This window comes from Coturnix japonica, chromosome 8, assembly GCF_054131305.1.
Source record: "Coturnix japonica strain WE chromosome 8, WE-NBRP24, whole genome shotgun sequence".
Taxonomy (NCBI): domain Eukaryota; kingdom Metazoa; phylum Chordata; class Aves; order Galliformes; family Phasianidae; genus Coturnix; species Coturnix japonica.
The window spans coordinates 31,091,133-31,108,366 of NC_140670.1; the positions used below are offsets into that span (position 1 = coordinate 31,091,133).

General features: G+C 40.6%; 1 protein-coding gene across 3 annotated transcripts in view; it reads left to right on the plus strand.

The window, feature by feature from the left end:
• The window catches only part of DOCK1 (dedicator of cytokinesis 1), a 225,924-nt gene that overhangs the window by 39,835 nt on the left and 168,855 nt on the right, over positions 1-17,234 (plus strand). For all 3 annotated transcript variants that reach the window (XM_015867551.3, XM_015867552.3, XM_085554869.1), the window contains exons 19-23: positions 3,841-3,938; positions 6,427-6,516; positions 6,689-6,789; positions 8,599-8,733; positions 11,036-11,144. In XM_015867551.3, coding sequence (XP_015723037.2) covers positions 3,841-3,938; positions 6,427-6,516; positions 6,689-6,789; positions 8,599-8,733; positions 11,036-11,144 — 533 coding nt within the window. The remainder of the gene's footprint in view (positions 1-3,840; positions 3,939-6,426; positions 6,517-6,688; positions 6,790-8,598; positions 8,734-11,035; positions 11,145-17,234) is intronic.

A 17,234-nucleotide genomic window follows, 5' to 3' on the forward strand; every position in this document is an offset into this window, starting at 1 on the left:
GGTGGGTCACTGGGTGTGAGTCATGCCGGGCAGTGGCATCCTTCCTCCCTGAGTCACCAGGAGCTGAGGGTGGGGATGGGGGAACTGTGCTTGGAGTTGTCACGTTAATTAATTCTTTGGTCACCCCTCTGTCCAAGGGGAAAGTTACTACTCTGCGACTTCCTAGTCAACTCACAGTTCTATTGCGGTCTTTTCCAGGGACATCTCTCTCCAAGCACATCCTAAGTGTTTTATATTCAGAGCACATCAGACTCACTGCAGTCTGGCAGTCTTATAGCCTGAGAGGATGCTTAGCAAAGAAATGCAGAAATGACTTTTGGAATTTGATCGCGAATACAGGATCAGAGCTCAGCAGTAACACGGTGATTTGGGGATGTTGTAGAATACAGAAACCAGCATGTGAAATGCAACTACTTGCTGCTTTTGGTTTGTGATTGGTAATGTTAGACTTGTTTTTGTTTGCTTGTTTTCTTTCTCAGTCTTTCATAGACCTTGGTAGTATTTGGAAATATTTTATAGTGGTCAGTATGTTGACTGCTTTCAAAGAACAGCTCTTACTGAAATTACTAAAGTTGGGACTCAGCATCACTTCATGCTTCATTCACATACAGTATGCCTTGAACTTTGATTTTCACTTCATGTTGCAGGTAATATTATTATCTGTGCAACTTCCCAAAGTTGCCAGAGCTGCTTCTTGAAGGTATTAAAATATTCAAGGAGATCGCTGTGTATTCTTAGACAATTTATGAAGGAAGCGTACAACTTCTGAACTCCTCAAATATCATTTTTTCATCTACAAGTCGGTTGTGCCCTTCAGCATATAGTTTCTGAAGCTGATATTAACTTCTGTACAACCATGAGATAGTACTGCTTCTTTAACTTCCTTAATTAGCAATAAATAAAAGTCTGCAATTATTCTCAGCTACCAAAGCCAAAGTAATTTTCTCCTTTTGGTCATCTGTAATATTTTTTCTCTGCTCTCCCAAAATTGGCTTTAAAACTCATTTTAAATAATTGTGAAGTTGTGCTAATAAATCATAGGGTTCTTTCTGCGCTATGTTTGATGTTGCGGGCTGTGTATAGCTCCTCTTAAAACTCATAGGATTTCTGCTCTTTATGAACTGCAAAGTGGTGATGTGGCTTTTTGCAACCAGCATTATTAGCAAAACACATTGGTAGGAACAATGTTTTCCTTAGATTTTGAGTTTAATTTTTAGGAAGAAGAGAAATATAAGGTGAACAGTCTGTTTAAAATAATAATAATGGAGGGCAACACCAAGCAAAGGCACAGCTGCCTTGGGGGTGAGTGAGCTCTTGGAGGCATCAGATGCTGCTGCTTGTCATGGCTTTGCCTCTTGACCACATGTTCTATTCCTCTTCCATCTGAGGAAGAAAATAATGTCCTTCCCAGACATGGAGGATTCAGCTGCCATATACCTCTACTTTTATTCTGCTCTGAAGATGGTTTGGTAACAAATATGTCCTTTATGAGTTGAACTTGGACATAAATATCAAAGTCATTTTGGTGTAAGAAAATGGAGCATCTATATTAAAAATGTGAAATTTAAGGCAGTGTGAGATCCTTGAACTATTGAGGTGTTTTCAGGTGATGTCCTACATCACCATTGTCACTTGATGTATTGTTGATGCATCAGTGAAGGGAAACCTTTGCATGCATATGAGTCAAGGGAAGAATATAATCAGGACACTGGGCCATTTGCTTCTTATTGTTAATTAAGATGTAAAAGATGATCTTTGTGTTTAACTTACAGCATCAAATGTGCTAAGCTGTTGAAGTTGTTACTGGCTACAAGCAGGCTAGGTACTTATTCTAATGCTTTGCAATCAAAAATCCTCTTCTTCCTCTGGTGTTTCCTGATCCTACACATTTCACTTGATCTAGAGAACCTATAGTAATTACTATTTTCTATAGGATAAGTGCAGTTTACATACTTACCCTGTTCTACTTACTGTATTATTTCATGCCTGCGCTTACTGAGAGAGTGGGATGAAGTGGCTGACTGGTGCTTTGCTGGGGTTAATGCTCGCGGTCACAGAGTGAAGGCGCATTCTTTCTGTACACTGTAACTTATTTTCCTCTTTCTCGGTGTCGGACTACATTGACATTTTCAGTTCACACATGTATATTCATAATGCATTTGCTATGCCATCACACTGAGAGTGCACGAGTTTGTTTTCTTGGGGCACTGCACGACTCCATTCCGAAGATGTGGGTTGGCTTTTGTCCAGCTCATTTCTTTCGTCAAGCTGGTGCCTTTTTAGAAGTCCGAGTGAAACTCAGCTCAGTGTTAGAAACCTGATATAAACGTATTCATGAAATGCTTTGCTTAACTCCTAGAGACATCTTCAACTTGCTTCCAGGAACACTTTTTCTGTTGATGTTGAATTTTTGGGACTTTGGTTTTGACCTGTAGACTACCCAAAGAATACATTAAAAATAAGAAAATGGAGGTCTACAGCTATTGTAGTACATCACTTCAGCTATAGGAACGCTCTCCAAAGAAAGAGAAAGCTTGTTTTAGTCTGTGCCCTGCTAAGAGGGGAAATTACTCAACCAAAATTGCGCTGGAGACAGTTTTATTCCTTTTATAGAGTGAAAGATTTTGGGAACATCAAGCAGCTGCTCTGGGTCTCTGTGTAATTTGCACCGTAGACTCTACAGATGCCTGTCTTGGCAAATATTCTGTTGGTTGCTTTGAGAGGTTGATTAAAGCACGAGGGAGATTGGTTTGGGGATGCTGTCTTTTTGTTTTAAGAGTTACCCTGGCAGAAGTCACATAATGTCAGCCACGTTTTATGGTATTTAGTGGTATGCATTCATAATTCAGTCACTAAACTGAAGGCAATCTTAAAATCTCGTAGTTTTATCTTTGGTCTCTTCTACCAAGGATGACTTACAGATGGTTTGTTCGGTGCTGAAAACTGACTTAGTGAAACTGGAAGGAAGTTTTCCCCGGTGTTAGTTTGGCAAAGGCATGATGATGAGCTTGGACTTCTGGGTTGGTTTGCAGCTCCAGGTTGCATCTCAGAAAGGTGCAGCAGTGGGTATAGCTTGCTGGTGCTGCACTGTGGTTGTTATGGCTCGTTTTGCAGATGGAACATGATTGTGAGTTGTCTCATTGAAAAATGGTGCTGTGGTTCTTCATGACTAGTAAGAGAGAGGGCACGACTGCTGTGTTTTCTAGTTACCAGTGAAGGATGGAGTGACACCATCTTAACAGTGGGATGTAGAATATGGGGACATGACTGCTTACAGTTGATTCTTCTCATGATCCAACCTATGCCCCAATCCATCCCTGGAAAGCAGGCAGGTTTGGGTGTTATGAGTTACTAAGCAGACAGCGTTCCCCCTGAATTAACTTAGTTTGCTACTGTTTGGCTTGTGCTGTCGTATTTTGCTTTCATGGTATTCAGAGAGAGCAGAGAAGCTAGAAATGTTCACGCTGGAAGAATCACAGCTGCGTGGATATCACTGTGTTGGTGGATGACTAATTATATGTTGGCATCTTTTTTTAAACGCACAACTGCTGTATACAGCAAATTAGAAATGAGGGATCGGGCTTCCTCGGCCCAGATTTTACCGGTGACATTTCAAAATCAATCAGGCTGCTTTTATTTAGAGCCTTTCACTGTTATTTCAGAGCAGAGATGTGCTACTGGGTTTCTACAGCATCAGAGGTACGTTAGACATGTGTTACTGTCCATTGAAAATGGCTCACATATCGCAATAAACCTGTTTGTTCTGAATCCGGTTACAGTGTATGAGTGAAAGTTAATGTCCCACATAATATCACAATGTATTTCTTTTTCAATCTCTAGTTGATCTCTTGGGACTTCTGAAATGGAGATCGAACACGAACCTGTTGCAGCAGAATTTGAAGCAGTTGATGAAAGTTGATGGTGGTGAAGTTGTGAAGGTAACAAGTGGATTTCAAAACTGGTCATTTGATGTTTTTTTCCTTATTCTTTCCCCCCCTTAACCCTACCACGTGTATGTACACATGGAATGGTAGCCAGGTGTTTCTTTACCTTTGAGATGCTGCTCTTCTTTCCCTCCAAGCACACTTCAGGTGTTAAAAGTAGATGTAACCTGCACATTTATATTAATGTACAGATTTCTGTTGGTGTCCTGTAGTTACTCCTGTGACTTTTATATATGGACACAGTAAGGCAAAGGTTGTTTTTCTTTGCAAGATCTTGGAATCATCACATTGTGTTATTTAATATATTTTTAATAGATGGATGTGAAGTTTTTTCTCCTGAAAATACTGAGCTGAGCCAAGTTATTTACATTTGCCAAGGCCACTGAGTGATTGCACAGACCTACATAAAGACAGATTTATTTATGGAAAAGAGTAGGCTGAGACATTATTGAATGTGTTCTACTAAATCAAATATAATAACGTGTCAAAAGATGCACCGTACTGGGGACAGATGACCCTTAAGGGCCTGGAGTGTTTGAGCTTCATTTGGATTTTAATGCTTTTAATAGAAATATTAAAGAATGCCTATCTTAAAGTGACTTAAAATATATGAGGCTGCTGATCTTGTTCTCTTTATTGAGTGTGGGGAGAATAGCATCTCAGATGCGATCTGTTTTTTGGGAAGGTTTTCCTTCCTGCTGTGTTGTTATGGATCATTGGACAGCTCAAAACTTGACACCGGCACTTGGTTCTGACGAGCGTTGTCATAGTGCTGTCATTTGTAATTTTCACTCTTCTCCAAACAGCATCAGAGGGCGCACGACAGATCAGCGCCTGATGGATACTGGTGATTTTAGAAGCATCAGAATGCTGTGCAAACGCCGTTCCACTAACAGCAATATTAGTTCTCCTGCACTCCATCTCCCTGCACTGCTGCGGGACTTGGACAAAGCCTTACTCGCATCTTCCCATGTGGGAACTGGGGCACAACTTGATTTGCACGTGGTACAGAAGAGCGAATGCTTCATGCTGCTCTTTAAACCTTTTCCATTATTTTGTAGACCACTGATATGCTTTATTTGTTACAGCGAGGCTCAGAAAGTCTCTGTGTAGGCTGTCTCCCTGCCTGAGAATTGTTTCCTTGTTGGGAGCAGCAGCACTGATTCTGCATCCCTTGTGCTGCTACGTGGAGTCCTTGCACACAGATGTAAAACTTGAACTGTACCAATGCCATGTATGATGTCTCAGTGTGAAACCAAGGCTTCCTCAGTTGTGGCCCAGGCTTCTGACCATCGTTTCTTTTGAAGACTTAAGACCTAAGCAGGCAGTGCTTTAGGCCTGCTAGAACTCTTCAGATCAAAGCAGACTTCTTCTAACAATGCTGTGCTGTTTCCTTGAGCTGCTGGTGCTTAAATGCTGAAATTCTGGGTATTCATTAGTATTTAGCGAGCTTCTGGATGGAGGTCAGCTCCCAAGGTTTACCTCTGGGTTTATCAGGTAGTTCAAGTGAATCACTTGTGGCCCAGGTGATGTGCAGAATCAAACTCTATAGCCTGTTAGAATATGAAGCAGGTATGATTTCATAAAGAGATGTGCACACACATTTCCTTTTATTATTTTAACTGTCTTGAGACAAATTTGCAAGAGCAATCTGAGGTTAAACCTCTTCTCTATCAACCAAAACAACTGGTGGGCAGCACAGTTCTGCCTTGGAGAACCCCATGTTGCTTTTGTCATCTGATGGCAGAGGATACACAGATGCAGAATCCTGTGTTGACAGGACTGGATGTATTTATCTCTGGTTTACCAATGCGGTGCTTGCTGTCAGTGGGAAGGAATGCTGTAATTAAATACGTGTAAAACAGCTTTTATCACTCTGTTCAACTCGCGTCCCCTGACACTAATCTGCTTTTACTTTCGTGTTGTGCAGATCAGGGTGTCCAGCCAGCTGGCTAGTGAAGACTTCCTCTGTACAGGGATAGACCTGTAGGTTTTGGGCTGGGGCAGGAGGTTGTGTGCTCTGTGTCCCATGCCTGCATGTATGCTGTCATTTGGAATTGTGCAGCTGTGAAAAGCCATACGCTGTGCACTTCTCATATTGCTCAGGGTGACTGGTTTGGCATGAGCCTGAGTTGCTTGTCTGGTTTGTGCTATGAAACATCAGTCTTCAGAAACTGCATGACCCTGTTGGCTGTATGTTGATATGGAGTTTTGGAATATATTTTGTTTGTCTACTATAAATAGATTAAATGTTTTCTTCAAGTACCAAATATGATTTTTTTTTCCCCTATTTTTGAGTGACATGGATTTACAGTAATGAACTAAAAAGAATTTGCAGAAAAACAATGTTAAATTTGCCCTTTCTCAGCTAACTTTCAAAGACGTCTTACATAAACGAAAGCAAACGTGTCTGCATAAGCCTATGTGAAACCTGATTTTTATTGTTCCTCTTTAATGTGTTGGTTTGTGTATTCATTTGCAGTTCCTTCAAGACACATTAGATGCACTTTTTAACATAATGATGGAGAACTCAGAGAGTGAGACCTTTGACACGCTGGTGTTTGATGCTTTGGTAAGTTTGTGTCCTTCATGGACTAAAATTATAGGTATTGTAATTATGCTTTATTCAAAGTGACCCTGATGTATTAGAATGCAGTTTGCTATCGGTGCAGACATTATAAGCATTGAACTAGTTTGCATCTTTGGTTAAAAATGTTTGATTTGTCATTATTCTCTTTTTCCAGGTGTTTATCATTGGGCTGATTGCTGACAGAAAATTTCAACATTTTAATCCAGTCCTGGAAACGTACATTAAGAAGCATTTCAGTGCTACATTAGCCTACACGTAAGTCTTCAAGACTCCTTTTTTGAACTGGGGATATAATGTGACTTGCACATGTTTTATTCCAGGTAACGTTATTTAGTTATTTGTTTCATTAGGAATTTGATCATAGAATTTGGTGTGTGGAAGGCTGAATATAATATGTCTTTCCCTTCTGAAACAGCAGCGATAAAAGTATTTACAAGGAGAAAATTTTGACTTTGTTGTATTGAATGAGGGGATAATTGACTATTTCAGTTGTTGTTTTGTGGAGAAAATATTTGGAAGCATTTCTGAGTCATACTTGAAAAGTAAAATCTATTTAAGATTCTTCAAATACGTGTTGTTTGGTGTATTAAATTAATGTCTTTTATATTATGTGTACTACTGTCGTTTTTGGGAAGAACAAAGAAAGATCCATTGCTTTTTTGGGTATTTCTTGGCCATTAGGTCCACTGTTGCTGCTTCAGACTGTTCTTGTTGGAGAAAAATACATAATGGATACCTTCTTGGTGTTAGGAAGCAAAAAATTGAGGCAGGCAGACTGGCTGTATGCTTTGCTGTTGTATAGACTCTGTTTTGTGAGCAGAAAAGGTTTGAGGAGTATTGATTTAAAATAGTGAAGAAGTGATGCCTTTAGTCACAACTTTGATATTACATTCACTGTGCTGAGCTGCTGCCACTTCTGCTGCCTTGGTGGAAGCACACAAAGGATGGAGCATCCTGCAGCAGCTGCCTTTGTTGCTGGAGCTGGAGCTGGCCTTTCTGCTGTTAGGCAGGGAAACCATCCATCCCTTCTTTAAATGGGGAGATGTAGAAGCAGGTTTCAGCTCTGGGTGCTGGGAAGACCTGGCAGGGGTGGCTTTATTTGTGACAGATCCCTGCTGCCTCTCTGCTTTTATTGCACCAGGCTACGTTAAGGGAAGTTCTTAGGAATATTTATGTGGCTACTGAAATCCTCAAATGGTTAATTCCTATTAAAAGAGATGCTTGTACATCAAGATGTCTATCTATACAATGCCATTGTCTGTTAGTGGCATATAGTGTTTGTATGTAGTGGCTCTGGGCAGCCTGGTCTGGTGGTTGGCAACTCTGCACACATCAGGGGGTTGAAACTGGATGAACACTGTGGGCCTTTTCAACCCAGGCCATTCTATGACTCTGTGCTTATACATTCTCACTTCTAATGTGCATGTTAAAGCATGCACTGTAGCTAGGACATTTTAATAGAGAATTGCTTGTAGTTGTGTTTATGTAAGTGGTTTATATTCATTCAAAATGAGGGAGTCAGAATGGTGCTATTTTTAAAATGGTGTTACTTCCAAATCTGACACACTTGGAAATTCCATTATTCCACATTCTTGGCTGCCATCTCCTGCATTTTTAAGAGATACATTTCCCAAATTCTAGCCCAAAATTGACAGGCAAAGCTACATAAAGGGGAGACCTTAACGGAGCAAGACGCTCCCATTTTGAGTGCATTAATTTTAATAAGGTACCTGTGTTTAATTCTTTTTTGACTACTAGTGGTAGATGTACCTTCATGATGACCTATTAACTGGGGCATCCTTGAATATCCAGCATAACAAGAATCTTACCAAGACATTCAGCATTGCCTGTGTGCTGAGTGATGCCGTCTGTGTTTTCCAAGAACAGGTTGCAGCTACTTAATCAGCACAAGCGAGTTCATAATGTGTATTTATTAGTTGCATAATTAATTTGGTACTGTGGAGGGCTCTACTTGAAATGCCATTTTTCCTTCACTCTCTCCGCATTGAAGTTCTTTGCTGTGAATATGTTTATAACTTCTCTGTGTTTCTGTTTTTGAAACAGCAAACTGACTAAAGTTTTAAAAACATACGTGGATAACGCTGAGAAATGTGGTATCACTGACCAGCTCTTCAAAGCCATGAAAGCGCTGGAGTACATCTTCAAATTCATAGTCCGGTCCAGGATACTGTTCAATCAGTAAGTGTGGTAGTGGTGGTAGGGAATCCCCATCCTTTAAATGGGTAGGATTGTCTATAAGGGATCACTTGGGTACCCTCAAAAGCCATGACATGCACCACAGCTCAATGGTGCTGTCTGTCCATAAAGTACAAATAATCATTTAAAATGAATTTTGGCATTAGAACTTCATTTTCTACCCCAAATATGAAAAACGCTACTAGCAAGTCAATGTGTTCATCTCAATTAAGATACAGTCTGTGACCAAGAGTGAAAGGACTGAAACGTATTGCAAGGGATTTATGTGGAGCTGTGAAGTCACTGGCTCCATCAACCTTTCTGTGAATGACAAAGTGCAATTTACTCATTTAGGGATCTCACTGTGATACCCATAAAATACTGAATGTCATTTATACCGTTACAGCTCCTACAAATCATTTTAAAATGGGGGGGAAAAATAATCATCTTGCTGCAGATTGGATTTACAGACAGTCTGACCCTTCAGTAGTGGCCGCTGGGTTTTCTCATGCTAAGCAGTAATTTGAAGTACTTCAGCATTGTGGAGCTGCAATTCTCAGTGACTGGGGATTAATTGGAAAAGCCTCTGAATGCTGAATGACACCATAATTTGTTCTGCCATGGGACTGAAATCCCGCCTGAAATGTGCAATTGAAATGATGGTAATGTTGTAGCATTTTACAGAGAAATTTCAGCGAGGAAGCAGGACCTTTTATTGAACAAAAAGCCTATTCTTAACTTTAAAATAGGAATATGGTAGACAATATACATAGCATTTGGGGAATGTAATATCAGGCAAGCTTCGGGGCTGGATAATGTGTAGAAGCTTGGTTCATCTAACTAAAGCATGGCAAGTCCTGTTGTGCAGTATATCAGTGTCTGTAAGGGCAAAGGATTGAGTGAACTTCAGTAAAATCATTACTTGGTTTACTCAGTACAGACACCATTGTAATGCTCAGTGTAGGAAAGCCTTTAAACTTTGAAGGCAGCGGAGGAAATGCTGCCGTGGTGTAATAATGTTCTTCTCAGAGCTGCTGTGCTTTTGTGTATTACCAGGTGTATTAAAGAGAGGTATGTTAAATAGCTGGCAATAGAAACGTATTTGTGACTCTGACTTGTTTGTTTTTATTACGCTTTCCTTTCGGAAATGCAAAGCTTTTTGTCTGAAGCAATTTGATTTATTGGACTGCCAAGTTTAGTTACTCCTTATATTAGTATACATTGCACCTCTCTAATACGTTCAAGGGGACACTGAAATGCATAATTGAAATTGGGAGTTAACACGTAATTTGTCCTGTATAGCCCCCGGTTTTAACCTGAAAGTGGAATAAAGGCTTGCACAACAAAATAGCGCGACTTAATAATTTTTCTGTAGTATTTGTTTCCTCTGTGTATTTGTTACACGGCATTTAATAATGCCCGTGGTTCCCAAAGGGTTATGAACACAGTATTAAAAATGATACGCATTAATTTCAGGGCAAAGCAGCAAAAACACCTTGATCTCCATATGCATTTTAAGATGATACTGCCCTCCTTCTCTTCTAATAGAAGTTCATAATGAACTCTTAGTACAGCTTGCTTATCTTCATGTGTGAACAATCACCCTGAGACTGTGCAGAGAAAGAGCCTGGGTGTGCTGCTCCTTCTGAGCTGCACTCCATGCTCAGGGCTCTTTTCTTGCTGGGTTTTGCAGAATTAAACAGGAAAATAAAGGTGAGGTGTTGTTGAGTGCTGCTCTAAGGGGTCTTGGTGCAAAATGAGCTCAGGGACGGAGTTTGTGTGACCACAGGCAGCTTCGAAAGCTGCTGGCTGATGATAGGGGTTCTTGGGGGCAAGCAGAGATGTATGGGCATACATGGAGTGAGTTAGGGGAGAGCATCCATCTGATGTGTTCAGACACAGCTGTAAAGGTTGGATGTGAATGGAAAAGTGCTCATTGTTGGTTTTTGGTCATGGTAACTCTGTATGTATAATTCATTAAGCTGAGTTTTGTGAAACCGGATACTCTGTATGAAATAGAAGTGAGTTATTGTCAAAGAGGGGAAAAAGAATAAAAACTACTAAGGAATGGTGTGGAGCAAGTGGTCTTCTCTCCCCTTTCTGCTTTGTGAGGATCTCATCCTGCATCTGAACCAAATGGCTGCCCCAGTCTGGTTGCTTCTTCTGTTGGTGCAGTGTGACGATGTGGAAACATTCGCAAACTCAAGTAAATGAAAATAAGGTGATGTGAGGACTTTACCAGTCCCTGGAACAGATTTCCATGCGTTTCCATTTCTGGTTTATGACACGCACAATTGTTTTTCAGACTTTATGAAAACAAAGGAGAAGCAGACTTCAGGGAGTCTTTGCTGCAGCTCTTCAAGTCCATCAATGAGATGATGAGCAGCATCTCTGATCAGACTGTCATAGTGAAGGTATGTGGGATCCGGCTCTCCATCTTGGCTTTTGTATCCTCAGCTGTAATTAGACAGTTGATAAAGTGTGTGTTGTAATTGTGCCCAAAAGTATTTACTTCTAACTTAATTAATGCTTAGTGCTTCTAATGGAGGGTTTGTGACTGCATAAAGAATGCGTTTCTAACAAGTTTACTTACATTGCTGCAAATACGTCACTTTCAGTTTAAATCAGGTAAAATGGATAGCCTTATCTTTAAGGTATTTTTAAGTCATTGTTTTTCAGGTACTGATGTATCCTTATGCCCCTTATTTATATCCTGGGCTGTTCAGGAACATAGCATTTGAAAGCCTTGGTGCATCTTCAGATGTGGCAAATCAGGAACGAGTCAGATCACAAACTCTGCCTCTGGTTCCACCTTTTCCCTTTAATATGGTGCCTACTTGTGGTAGAGTAGTTGGCTGGCTCATGGAATTGGGCATGTGGTCTCTGACCTTTAATGGGAAGGCTATTAATGTTGCAGAACCATTAATAGGTAAATCCTCCAGTCCTGTAATTTAGAGCAGTCAGAGGTCAGTGAGTCAAAACCAGTCTTGCATTTTTTCAGTGAATTTCTTTCACTTTGGATAAGTTTCGTGACTGTAGTAAACACGTTTGATGAGCTGCACCTTGAAGTTCTCCTTGTGAGCCCTAACAGAAGGTATAAAAGGATGGACCTCTTGACCCAACTGTGCTGAATCAGTTAGAAGATGATCAGAAAGGAGCTAAGAACTGGGACTGAATGTGGGAATAAAGTGACTTTTCCTGCTCAGGTGTGTAGTAGCTGTATATTAGAAGAATTTAATATAGCAGCCAGGAGGCAAAGAAAACAGTGTCAAAGCACAGTGCCTGTGCAAGAGGGAGCTGTGAAGTGTGGAGTGGGAAAACACTTGGTTCAACACTTGGTCCTTTATAGCTGCTCTCAGGCTTGTGGTATAATGCAGAGGACATGGCAAAAACAGACAGTGGGAAATAAGGCCTGTGAGTTGGAATATGTTGGTTTGCAAGTGAGAACTCAGACTGATATCTGATAACAAAATAGGGTTGTGACATTATTCGAGTTAGCTGCATGAAGTATTAGAAGTAGAGGTGCTCCCCAAGTCAACTTTGTTGTGCTCACCTGGGGGGGAAGGATGACAGGCTTCTTAGCAAAAGGGACAGAAATCACACTGCATCAGAGTCCAACCCAGTCTGTGCTTTGCACCCAGGTTGCCGCAGGCTTGTGCAGGGTGCACCCACTCTGCAGCTGATGGTGTAAGCATGAAGGTGCTTACACCACAGGCAGCCACAGATCAGTGGCTGAGGGAGAAGAGTACTTGTGGGTGCCTTTCAGCATCCTCCACAGCCCTTCACTTATTATTCATTCACTGCTTTCATCTCCTTGGGACTCTAATTACCTGGCTCTTAAAATATGTAATTGTTAGTATTGACTTTTTGCAGCTTGCGAGATTGCTCTTATTATGTTTGAGTATCCACTGAAGCGCTGCAGTTCTTTCAGCAGCTAGAACTTTGTGTTTCCATTACAAATAATAGGTGTATAACGTGGTTGCTTTGTTGGGTGGTGTATTTGAAAGGGAGTGAGTATGGCTTCTGCAAAGCAGTCTGCTGCTGGACAAACATGCTGGAGCCCAAGGAGAGTGTCAGTAAGCATGGAAAGCAGGTTTCATTCTGTACTGCTATCAGTGACCTGGGCTGGGGAGGTAAGTACTGTGGCAGCAATGAGGCACATCAGGAGCACCTCGTGGAACTGAGGGCACACCGAGGTGAGCTTCAGGGTAGGCAGATGTATCGCAGTGCATCGCAGGTACTTAATTCCCAGACTTGAATATTTCAGTTTCTCCTTTTAATGCTTCTCAATAGTTTATCGACACGAAGCAGAAATTCCACTGCAGTGTTTTTATGAGATGGTTACAACTTTTATCTTTGGATTGACTGTACTGATCTCTTTTTGTTGTTATATTTTGTTTCTCCCCAGTGTATAAATGAAGGGAGCAGCCTTCAGGCTGACATTGTATGGGGGAGAATGAATGACCAGAGCCTTAATGTTCCTGGGAAGAATTACTCTTTATCTATTGAAATATTTATGTCCTTGTGGAAGCTGATGAGCTGTTCCTGACTGTTGCTCAGCTCTTCAGTTCCTTAATAGTTTCTATGGCAAAATAGTGTTTTAGAAGCATTGCCAATGATTTAAATTGAGTTGTGGGTCTTTAGCTTACTGTGTTCCAGTTTGAGACTGTTACTCCTTGTCCTATTGCCACACATCAGTGAGGAGAAGAGCCTGGCCTCATCCATTAGCCTCTTGTCTCCTTTTAGATATCTATAAACACTTATCAGATCCCCAGTCCTCAAATATGTTGCAATTAAAACACTAGGAGGTAAGAATGAATTAAAAGAAAATATTTCATCCTAGGCTATGAGTGATTGATCCAAGTATGGTATAAGTTCGTGTTTATTATGAATCTTATTATAGTCAGTTACCAGAGTAGACTGTTTCTTTTCTTTAGTGTCAGCGTTGGCCATAGCTGAGGCAGTCATTCAGGGGCCACCTTTCCTTCTCTTTCCTCCTTGTTTTTTTAGGTGTGCAGTTGTCCAAACTGGAAAGGGAAATGAAAACACTGATCTGAGCTGACAGATGTTCCAGGCCATCATCTCACTGCAGCCTTTCTGGCACACTGAGTGACAGTGGGCTGCAGTAATACTCACCCTGTACATTGAGCTGTTTGCTTTCTCACGTATCAGTTTGATCTTTAGGAACTATTTGCTGAATGTATTGGGATCTGGATGCTTATATGTACCTCTAATGGTTACACGTGTAGAGAGCTTTCCTGATTTTTGTTCCTGTTTTCTGCTAATTGGTGCATGATAATTATTTCTTTAACCTTTAGCTGTTTAAGTGTGAGCTCAGCCGAAGCCTAACACGATGTTGTAAGTTCAGATAAATATGCAAATGTTTCCTAGCAATTTGTTCTTGCATCTCTTTGAAACAAGAGCAGTCGAATCAGCTGCGTTGGATTTATGGGCACTGTCTGCTGTAGGCAGTGTTTGGCTGAGGGGTCTTGCACTTTGCTTGAATATTTGCCCTGTTCTTGGTGGCTTTGTGCTGTGCTTTAGGATTTAAAATGCAGGCGGGCAGGCAAGTTAGTTCTGTGCTTTAAATGATATTGATAAAGTGGGTGTGTATATAAAAATTATCCACTAATGTGACCACAGAGAACCGGAGCAGAAGATGATAGCTTTTCTCTAATGAGAATTCTATTGTGCGTGTGTGGTTTCTATAACGCTTGTCGCTTTCAACAAATAGTACATGTTTCTTAGCATCCATGGTTTATTTTTCCATGATAATAAGCAAAAACCACAGAAAAATATTTAAATGGAGAAATACATTCCAGGCTGCTCAGGTTGTGCTCATCATCAGGATAAAACAAAACAGGCTGCGCTGAGCTGCAGGGCTTTTCCAACAGGTTCAATACTGTATGACCATCATTTAAAATGAATTGAGTGCCAAAATGCATCCGTGGACAAAGGTTTCTCTTTTCTTAGGGACCTGTATGGGGATGTCTGTTGTTCCTCTGGTAACTGATGCGCTGATCTCATGATGGTGCTTTATGCTGTTTTACACTGTGCCAGAGGCGTGGGTTCACTTGTGGCTTGGAACGAACAGACTCAGGCAAATCCAAAAGTAGATTTCAGGCATTGCTGGAAATGGTTTCATCCAGCTGCTGACCAGGCTTAATTTGGCTGCATTTATGAGATCTGCAGGCAGGGATAATGCTTGTGGAGAAGGTATACGCTTTCTGTTCAGTGACAGGATAGATGGAAAATTAACATTAAAGTCATGTACAGATTGCATAGATAAAAGAAATTTATTACTTCGTCAAACAGAAGAGTTCATAAAGTTATACTGTATTTGGCAAAGAAATTTTATGCTTAATTTTGAGAATAGCTGACAATAGCTGCACTGTTTGAAATGAATGACTTTACAAATGGCACTTCTATATCAGGTATTTTTGCTTTTATATAGTACAGAGAGATATAGCCAAGACAGGAGCCTGTAGTACACTGCTCTGAATGCCTTTGGTTTAAAACTTTGCAAATACCATTTGTTCAGTCTAATGGCATCGTAAAGTTAGCGCTGCAGTTTCCTTACCTGCTACTGTAAAGAGGCTCTTGTTACTATATTCTTAAATTGATTTTAAATGCTGTGTCAGTATAAGCCCCAGAGTGGGATGAAAGATGGGATTTGCTTTGTTTTTATTTGTATATCACAGGCTGGTTTTGTTATTGCAGCAGTCGTTTCTGCTTAGTCTTAATGACTGGATTGTTCAGCACTCCCAACTTCAAAATGAAAGTAAGTTAATAAAACTTCCATCTGTTTTTATCTATTACCCAAAATGAAATCAGAAGCGACTTTCAGGTCCTCAGCAAAACTACCACTTCTCATATTAGCGTGCTTTGAGAGGACAGAGTGTTTATGCAGACTGTGTCATGCCAAGAGGCAGAAGGATGCTGTGAGGCAAAGCAGTGCCGTGCTTTTGGTCCTGTTAGTGTATTGGTGTTAATGCATCAGCTTGGAGCTGAGGTATTTAGGGTATTTTTCCACACGGCATGCAAAATGGGCTGTAGCTGCTCTAGTCTTGTACTTCTTAAACATGTATCTCAGTGCATGTGCTTCTGTTCATGTGTCCTTCATGGTTTGCTGGTTTGCTTGGTTTTCCTAAGTTTTGGAGTTGCTGAACTTCAATCAGTTTGTCCACAAAGCAGAACAAAGGGGCCGATGATTGTTGTAACTAAAGGCTTTTAGTTGACGTTTTAAACAGCTTCACCTAACGGTGCTCCGTTTAAGTCATTGAAGTGTTAATTTTAATGGTTGTGCCCGCACAGTGTGCAGTTTTAATTGAAGATATAAAATGAAAGCTCTTTTTTTTTTTTTTTAGTGTGTTACTAAACATTTATTGCTACATGCATTTGAATGATAAGCAAATAAAAACAGAGCGATGGCTGCGGTTTATAACTGGTCATTAGAGCCCTCATCCATCAAAACACATAAGCCTGTACATAATGGGACTATTTGCATAATTACAGTTATGAGCTTGATTTCTGAGCATGTAAGTAGTCCTTTAAGCTTACGTGGAAGTGTTTGACAATCGAGCTCAGCAGTTTGAACGGGCTGTGAATAGGAAGGGGAACGTTTTGAGATCTGTGTCCAAACCTGCGCAGTGTTCTTTGTTGATGTAAAACCAGTCAGCAGGCATTGAAATTACATCCCTTGTTTGTCACTTGGGACGGTCTGACAGATGTCATCCCTTCGTGAAGAGCTGGTTCTGTAGGTGCGGGTTGATGGTGGGCAGTGCTGGCTGCTGACTCAGTCCTGCTTGATGGACTGGATGTGAGGACGCAATTGAGCACGGGCCATAAAATCTTCACTCTGTAATTTTTTTTGCCCTGCTGTCAGTATTTCTTCGACAGTGAACTCTAAGTGGAAATCAGATCTGTATATTCACATTGCAGAAGCTATGAGCTGATCAGAAGATGAGCATAGCAAACACTTAAGCGTACATAATGCAGTATTTTAGCCTGGTTTGTATGTAGCCACTACTACCAGGTATGTTGCTCCCCATGTCTGCTATTGCCATTGCCAAGGCCATGTTCTGTGGTCACCTGCAGCCACGTGGCCACGTTTTGGAACAGCAATGTCTAGAAATTCCTAAGGAACCTGATAATGCTTAATTACCAAAGAGGAAAGGTTGCCTGTCCTTGTGTTCCAGGTATGCGGGTTTAAGGCCTCCTTTCACCATCTAACCAAAATCCTTTTAGTCTGCATTTTTATTGGGAAATATGTAAATGAACAACTGCTTCATACAATATTCAAGAGATGACATTTTGTATCAGTGATACCTCTTTCTAATCTTATCTAAAGATATGCAAATGATTTAATTAAAATAATTATACAGTATAATATACCTGAACTTCACTCTTTAATAGTACGTATTAATCATTAATGGTACTTGTTCGTATTTTTAGTTGGAAAGACGATTAAGATATTTGATTGATAGCGGGTTCTAAACAGTTTT